The sequence below is a fragment of the Camellia sinensis genome, chromosome 15 (assembly GCF_055761805.1).
Source record: "Camellia sinensis isolate YWXY chromosome 15, ASM5576180v1, whole genome shotgun sequence".
In the NCBI taxonomy this organism is placed as follows: domain Eukaryota; kingdom Viridiplantae; phylum Streptophyta; class Magnoliopsida; order Ericales; family Theaceae; genus Camellia; species Camellia sinensis.
The window spans coordinates 8,815,621-8,824,278 of record NC_138975.1 but is presented as its reverse complement, the minus strand read 5'-3'; the positions used below and the strand labels follow the sequence as shown (position 1 = coordinate 8,824,278).

The following is an 8,658-nucleotide window of genomic DNA, read 5'->3' as shown; positions in this document are numbered from 1 at the left end:
AAGGTCACACAGAGATATGGAAAGCTTTTTAAAGTCAGAATTTACTCATCACTTTTCGAAAATCTTTTTATTGCCAAAATTCCACTGTGCAAAGTGACGAAAAAAGAGAAATCTCATATAATGGAAGCAGCACATTAGTAGTATATCAATACTTACTTTGTAGAGACGCGAGCTTGATTTGAGTAGAGAGAAAGTCGAAGGTGATCGAGGAGAATATGGAATAGAGCGCTGGAAGAACTTGGGGCTGTTTTTTGGTCTTGCATTGGAGCTTAGGGGTCTCTGGAACTGATTGCGTCGGAACAATTGTTGTTGTCACAATCCGGCACCGGTGGCTAGGGCTTGGAACGGGCAATCGAGGCATGGATGGATTGGAGAAGAAGCCGAATTTAGAACCGAGTTTGGAGATGGGATTGGTGTTGTTGTTGCTAGGTTTTTGCTGCTTCTCCGTGGGTAGCTTCGACTCTCCATCTCGGGAAATGGATGTACAAAATGCTCTTCGCCATCCAAAAACCATTTTTTCAAGTCTTTGTAAGTAAAACTCAAACCCACAATTTCTCTACTACTATGTTCTCTCTCTCTCTCTCTCTAATTTTATAAACACACTTGTGTGCTTGTTTTTATGGAATTTGATCTGGTGTTGGAGACGCCATATTGATTGACAATAGTTTACATACAGATAACAATTGATTGCAATAGAAAGAATAAAGTGAATTATTGTCATACACAATTCAGTGGGTGTGGCAGTGAATGAGAGTGAGAGTGAAGGCAATGGTTCATGGTTGATCGAATCAGAGAGAGAAAGAGAGAGAGAGAGAGAATGATGAAAGCCCTAGCCAAATGAAAGAAGAAAGTGAGAAAGTGAATTTTCTCTGGAACATATGGGTGTAGGATCAAGGGACCTTAGACATTATAAAATAATATTGTGGATCTCTTCTACCACAAAAAATGGGAAAGGGACCTTAAACTAATTTTCCCTTTATTCAACGGGTTTGATAGTGTTGGTCCTAACCTACTAGGTCAATAATTGTGTGAAGTTTTTGGAAAAATAGTGGAGAAGAAGGGAGAGAAAAGACAGAGAGAGAGAGAAATCGCAAAGAGAGAAGAGTTTTCTTATAGAGAGAGAGAGAGAGACAACACAAAGAGAAAGAGAAAGAACAAAATATTATTTTGAACAACACAAAACACACAAAAGAGTAAAAAAGAAACAAAAAAATATGAGACATAACTTATGTGAATGCGTGCATAAGATTTTAAGTGAGAAGCTAATAATTAAGGCTTCGTTTAGGATACACATTCGGGGCTAAAATAGTCATATAAAACAAAATATGTTATTTTAGTCAAATAGGATAAAATATCACATTCAATCCATAATTATTTTATTTTTTATCTCACAAAAGTCAAAATTTTAAAAACCTATCACAAATAAGACTTTTTAACCTCAGGCTAAAATGATCAAAAAGTCAACCCATATCTAAACGAATTCGAAGAAGTTGTTTGGAATGATTTAAATAAGTGTACGTTTTGTCTTTTTACGAAAAAATATATAAAAAAGTAAAGAGGTAATGTGATGAAAAAAAGATAAAAAAATAAATTATATAGGGGATGGCAAACCACTCCTAAGCCTAAAAGGATTTTACACAAGCCCACAATCAGATTGGGCCAAGCGTACGGACTGGTGGGCCGATCCAGTGGCTGTCACGTGCATATCACCTGCTATTCGTCGTGTTTTGCTATAAATCAAAACCCAGGTTGCGAAGTATTGGATTTCCGATTCAACTCGAGACATCGGTGGTTGTTTGTTTCCCAAGAAAAGCATTTTTACTCGAGAAAGTTCGCAGTTCGTAGAAGGAAAGAGAGTAATCAATGGCCCCTGAACCCGAAGATGAGATCAAGGACGAGAAGAACCCTCGTCCTCTCGATGAAGACGACATCGCTCTTCTCAAAACTTATGTACAGTCTCCCCCCTTCTAAAACCCTAATTTCACTTCATATCTCGATGTCTGTTATTTTCTTATCATTTGTTTGGTTACATAGAAAACTGAATTGAGAGAATGAAATCTGTATTTGGATCTCATTGCTTTATTTGGATTTGTTCTCATGTACTGAAATCGTACCTATTGTTTCAGAGTGATTATTATTCAGATTTTTCGCAGATTTTTGTATGGTATTTGTTGTTTATTCAGATCTTCATATGCTTTTCCATCAATAGTAGGGCTTTTCTGTTTGCCCTAATGTTATCATCTGAAATATACAACAGCAACAGATTTTGAGGCGAATTGCTTCACAGTGATTAATATTTCGATTTTTGGTAGATGTTTGTGTTGTGTTGTTCCTGTTTGTTATTCAATAGGCCTTCAGATCTTTATATGCTTGTCCATCAATAGTAGGGCTCGTCTGTTTCCCCTTATGCTGTCAACTGGTTTAAAAGTAAGGAAATGTATGAAATGAAGTAGGGAAATATATGGAAATGATGCTCATTGAGCATTACCAACTGCTTGTAGCTTGTTCTTTGCCTTCTGTTGTTCTTAGTATGTTGTTGGGTGTCTATTAAATTGGCTCTATTGTTATGATTTACGCAGGGTTTGGGTCCTTACTCTACCAGCATAAAGAAAGCAGAGAAGGAAATAAAGGATATGGCTAAGAAGGTTAATGATCTATGTGGTATGTTTTCTTGTGCTAACTGTATAATTCACCAATTTCCTGAGTCTAGTTTAACAGTTTGTTAATTTTATTCTTCTTTTAAAGTGTGATCTTACAATTTTTTTCATTGTGAATTCTTCTTAAAAGAGGTGATCATATGAAATTGCCACATTTTGTTTTTCTTCATTTTCTTTTTTCTGTTCAAGCACCATAATTACTTTCTTGATCAACAATTTTCCCTTGTTGCTTATTGGGTGTCTATTTATGGATGGATTGAATATGATGAAACTAAAACGTTGGAATATATTTTGCCATAGGTATCAAGGAGTCCGACACTGGTTTGGCTGCACCCAGCCAATGGGATCTTGTATCTGATAAGCAAATGATGCAGGAGGAGCAGCCCCTGCAGGTGTGGTTGTCTAGTGGGTGTTTGGACTTCATTTTTTCTGTTATTGATAATATTTCATTTCCTAATCGTTGATGGTTTTTGTAACCAGGTAGCAAGGTGCACGAAGATCATCAACCCAAACACTGATGATGCAAAATATGTTATAAATGTTAAGCAAATTGCAAAGGTATATTTCTCATAGGGCATTCCTATATGTTTGTGTATGCAAATATATCTTTCTCTAAGCTTTTGTACTAATTTGATTTGTTGCAGTCCTGAATTCTTTTTGATTAAAGAGTTGAAGAACATAAAGGATAATTGGAGGTTTCAAGTTTATTTGTTTTCATTATCCGAGAAGAAAGAAAATATTTATGGAATATGGAATATGGTTAATAATGCAAATTACACAGGCTGCAATTGCAGTAGCCATGGAACTCTGGCGGATAAATTCCTGGACAGCTTTATATTATTGCATTAGTGAGATTTTATTATGCAGTATCAACTTGAATAGCATTTGATTTGTTGTGACACAGAGGAAGTGCAGTAATCTAACAATGCATATTTTTCTTTGTTCTTCTAAAGACACAAAATTTCATCTTTATAGAATGAAAACATTTTCTCTAACTTGTCTGTTATTGGAACACCCCGTTTGATGGGGGGACTTACGGCTTGGTTTGGTTTGGTTTGGTCTGGTCTGAGATTGAAACGAACAGAGCAGAAAAAAATTAGTCATAAATATAACATTTTTTTTCTGACTGCTTTCGTGCTTTTGCAACTGCAGTTTGTTGTGGGCCTGGGTGACAAAGTTTCCCCAACTGATATTGAAGAAGGCATGCGTGTTGGGTAGGTTCCCTCCTTGCATACTTTAAAGTTTTGAGCTAACAAGCATTTTACAGACATCCATTTCAGAATTTTATCACAATTGCTCATGTTTTACTTTTACCATTCATAAATGCATGAGTTGTTTTCATTGAAAATTCTCTTTTGGTCCACTTTGAATGTCTTTATTTGTAAATGTGTGATTTATGTTGTCTAAACCTTGTGAGGATGAAATGTCTCTTTCCTTCTCCACTTCTTCTTCTTCTTCTTCTTCGCATGTATAATCCAAGTACTATATTCTTAGGGTTATTGCCCGCAACACCTAAATAGCATAGTTGTTACAGATGCTTGCTTGGATGCCTGGCCTAAAATCCCTAGGAAAGGCACACCTAAGCAGCATATAGGGTGAGTACTCACCTAGGTGATTGGGTGGCTCCGAGGCATGCCAAATTTAGGTTGGGCAACCACCGTAACCAATGTTATTGGGTCATTGCAAAACAAAATAAAGGAGCTGGTGAAACTTGAACCTGGGAGTCTTATATCGAATGAACATCAACCATATATCCACCCATATAGCTCTTCCTTGTGTGAAACATTCACCCCAAATGAAAGTAAAAGTAAAATTGAAAGTAACTTGAGTTATAGTTGTTGGGAATCGCCTAATAAAATTGGAAGTAAAGGTTCAATAATTGTTTTGGGCTATCTTAGCATTGCTTGTCATTTAATACATGGGGTCAGGCATCTCCACAGGAGGTGTGTGGTGTTGGGACAAACTTCAATCCATGATAGTATTGCAATGCCAAGATGGCATTGCTTATCATTTAGTACGTGGGGACAGGCATCACCACAGGAGGTGTGTGGTGTTGGACAAACTTCAATCCATGATAGTATTGCAAAGTTTTTATGCTTCTTCGCTAACACTTCTTTGGAGGAGGTGTGTTGTGTTGGACACCCATGTTGGACACAACACTTTGACAGTATTGCAAGGAATAAATTTGTTGTCTGTTCACTGATATAGTTGGGAGAAATAACACATGATTGTTACTTACAAAAAAATAAAAATAAAAATAAAAATTACACATGATTGTCACACACTTGCCTCTCCCAGGCCTGTGTAAGCAGGAGCTTTGTGCATTGGGTATGACATTTTTTCTTTTTTCTTTTTTTTTTTGGATCTGCAACCAAAGAAAATTTATGGCATTTTTTCTTATTATCACATGCTTTAGATGCATTTTCTTCCAAATTCAATATAATGAATTAATTGACAAACTCTGAGGGAGATTGGGGCTTACTCAAACCCAAAAGCATTACTGAATTTCACTGGATTTTGATATTTGACCTGAGCTTGGACCCAGTGGCTTTAAAGTTGTCCATACAACATGATGTCATTGTTGGAAACTATCTTAGATAAGTAATAATTTTGGTGTTGACCCTTCTATATCAGATTAAAAATATTGAGTAAGGTTTAATATTTCAACTAATGCTATTAAAGAGCATGAAACAGTTTTTTGGCTTTAATGAAGTGTTTGAAATAAATGCTTTCCTGTTTTCGGAGCTTTGTTATTCTGTATCTTCCCCCCCCATCTAATCATGTGTTTGTTTATAATATTCAATGTCACTTATGTTTTCACTTTCCTCTTATATTTTTGTTACATATAAGTCTATTTAGTTTGGTGATCTCTTGTTAGTTTGATCATTTTGTTGTGGGTGCAGAGTTGATCGCAACAAGTATCAAATTCAGATTCCATTGCCTCCGAAAATTGATCCAAGTGTAACCATGATGACAGTGGAAGAAAAACCAGATGTGACGTACAATGATGTTGGTGGATGCAAGGAGCAGATTGAGAAGATGCGAGAGGTTTATATTATATTTTTTATTGTGTTACATTACTGACATTTTGATTCTTATCCCTTGTTTACACATCTAGATTTTGTATTATGTACATGTAGACGACATTATCTGCAAGCTGCGGTTCTTAAACTCTAATATAAGCTCTCTATCATAAATAATTCTTGCTGCAGGTTGTTGAGCTGCCCATGCTTCATCCTGAAAAGTTTGTGAAGCTCGGAATCGACCCTCCTAAGGGTGTTCTATGCTATGGTCCACCTGGTACCGGTAAGACACTTTTAGCTAGAGCTGTGGCTAATAGAACTGATGCGTGTTTCATCCGTGTTATTGGAAGTGAACTTGTTCAGAAATATGTTGGGGAGGGTGCCCGTATGGTTCGTGAACTATTTCAGGTATTAGCTGTTTCACGAGACAGGACTTGTCTTTCTTGATGTCATCTTAATTTCTGATTGATTGTTTTATTGTGGCAGATGGCACGTTCCAAAAAAGCCTGTATTGTGTTTTTTGATGAAGTAGATGCCATAGGAGGTGCACGTTTTGATGATGGTGTGGGTGGAGACAATGAGGTTCAGCGCACTATGCTTGAAATTGTGAATCAGCTTGATGGATTTGATGCTCGAGGGAACATCAAAGTTCTGATGGCAACAAATCGGTTAGTTGGCTTGCTATCATATAACTGCTGTTATTTTGGGTGAATTTTATTTGCAACCTACTCAATCAAATGAGGTTCAGTATGGCCAATGAAGTTTGGTTCTTACAATTTTGTGGATATTGTCTGATTGCATACATTGTGGCCTTTGTTGTACCAATATTTCAGACCAGACACTCTGGACCCAGCACTGTTACGTCCTGGAAGGTTAGATCGCAAAGTTGAGTTCGGCTTACCAGACTTGGAGAGCAGGACACAGATCTTTAAGATCCATACACGAACAATGAACTGTGAAAGGGATGTTCGTTTTGAACTTTTGGCTCGCCTATGCCCAAATTCTACTGGTATGGTTGCTTCACTTAAAGACTGCTTGGTCTTTATTTTATCTTGTATTATTATTGTGATATTTAATGCTTTTAAATTCAAAACATTGTTGTACAAATGACATAATCATTAATCAGGCGTATTTTGCATTCTATATACAATAACCACAAATTGTGGTATCATAGGTAGGCAATTTGTCTATTTTAATTTACTTATATTAGCATTGTTATATAACTACTATTTAGCAGTAATGTGTATGGCAACATAAAAATGTAAGTTGCTTATGACCTAATTTTTATGAAAACTGGTAAGATGAATTACACCTCTTCTGTGTGAAAGTGCTCACACATCCTCAAAAGCTCTGTTTGGTTCACTAAACTGAAGTGAAATGGAATGATTATTCCATCACACGTTTGGTTTACTAAAAAATTGATGAAAAATGTATTACAGGTGGAATCATCATTCGCCATTATAAAAGAATTGTCAACCAAAAACTATATTAGCGATCTTGCGACTTACAATTTACTTAGCTTGTTGCTTCAATGTCTTGTTCCATAAAATTATGGGGTTGGCCTCCACCGCCATTATATTTGAGGCTTCTAGTGTGTTTTTCTATATGGTGTTAACTGTAAAAGAGGATTTGTTGACTTTTTCTAGCTTCACCATTGGATCTTCTGTATCAGGAGCGGACATAAGAAGTGTGTGTACGGAGGCTGGAATGTATGCAATTAGAGCACGGAGGAAAACAGTGACAGAAAAGGACTTCCTTGATGCAGTGAACAAAGTCATCAAGGGATACCAGAAGTTCAGTGCCACGCCCAAATATATGGTTTACAATTGATTGGTTGAGCTGCTGCTTTTCTTTCTTTCTGGAGAGAAATTTCGTGGTTGTGGCTTCAAATCCAACAGTGGGTCATGCAGATGATGTTTGCCTCTTCTTATCTATCCTCTCCAGTGGCCTTGAACTGCTTTCATTATAGTTGCCTATCCAATGGGCTGCAGATTGCAATAATCTCTTTTCGTTATTTTGAACTGCAGATTGAAAAATTTATTGCTTTTTGCTCTTTTCAATGTCAAAATGATGGGGAAACCCTTTTCTGTTACTAGTGGATCCGTGGTTGGTGCTATTTGATTATATAGTCCATTAAATGTATCATCATGACAGTTTGAGATTTGCAATAGCTTTGTTGTGCTTGTGATTTTCTTAGATATAACTGAAAATTCCCATTTACTGTCTGAATTGGTCTACTGTCAAAATCGCACTTCCCCCTACCCTACAACTGAAAGGAAGTAAAATAACAAGCAGATCTCGTGCAATGTGTTTGCTAGTTGAAATCGAAGATTTTTGATTTCTTGTGTTCTCGAAGGGCTTGTGTGAGAAATGTGAAATTTGTTCCAGTGTTACTAATGATGTATTTAGGCCAAGTTTGGGAAGACTAAATAAGTGCACTTTTTGTCTTTTTGGACTAAAAAATTGAGATTGAAAATATGGATGTTTGGGTTAACTTTTTGACTTTTTATGAAAAAATGTGTAATAAAAAATTGTAAAATTGGTTTGTAGAGGAAAATTTGAATTGGGAGTTGTGCAGCCGTAATTGTTGACTTTTGGTGAATAGTGTTAACTTTTTAACTTTTTGAGTAACTTTTTGACTTTTTGGCTTATTTGGGACTTCCCAAACTTAGCCTTAGTTGGAGATTTGAGAAGTGATTTTAAAAATAAAAATTAAAAAAATAGAAAAAATATGAATAAAATATATTTATATTTTATTTAGTTTTACGCACTTTTATATTTTTTTTTTCAAATCCTCTAACAAAATAAAGTGTAAGAGAATTGAGTGTGGATGTAATCTTGGCAGTGGAGTGGAGGCCGTCTGTCCTCTGATCTCTATTGACATTATCTCTCCTGTTATTATATCCGAGGATGCTTGTAAAAACACCCCATTTGTATGCGAGTAGAGGGTTCTGCAACATTTTTTGTTGCCTCCTCTC

The 8,658-nt window shown here is 36.2% G+C and overlaps 1 protein-coding gene across 1 annotated transcript; it reads left to right on the top strand.

Moving 5' to 3' along the window:
- The first annotated feature begins 1,732 nt into the window (after nucleotides 1–1,732).
- On the top strand, nucleotides 1,733–7,848 carry RPT1A (regulatory particle triple-A 1A). Its single transcript, XM_028232580.2, has 10 exons — nucleotides 1,733–1,950; nucleotides 2,580–2,661; nucleotides 2,958–3,049; nucleotides 3,138–3,215; nucleotides 3,810–3,871; nucleotides 5,561–5,705; nucleotides 5,870–6,088; nucleotides 6,167–6,348; nucleotides 6,514–6,689; nucleotides 7,353–7,848. The coding sequence occupies exons 1-10, from the start codon at nucleotides 1,864–1,866 to the stop codon at nucleotides 7,508–7,510; spliced, it is 1,281 nt and encodes a 426-aa protein (XP_028088381.1). The 5' UTR covers nucleotides 1,733–1,863; the 3' UTR covers nucleotides 7,511–7,848.
- Nucleotides 7,849–8,658: the final 810 nt, after the last annotated feature.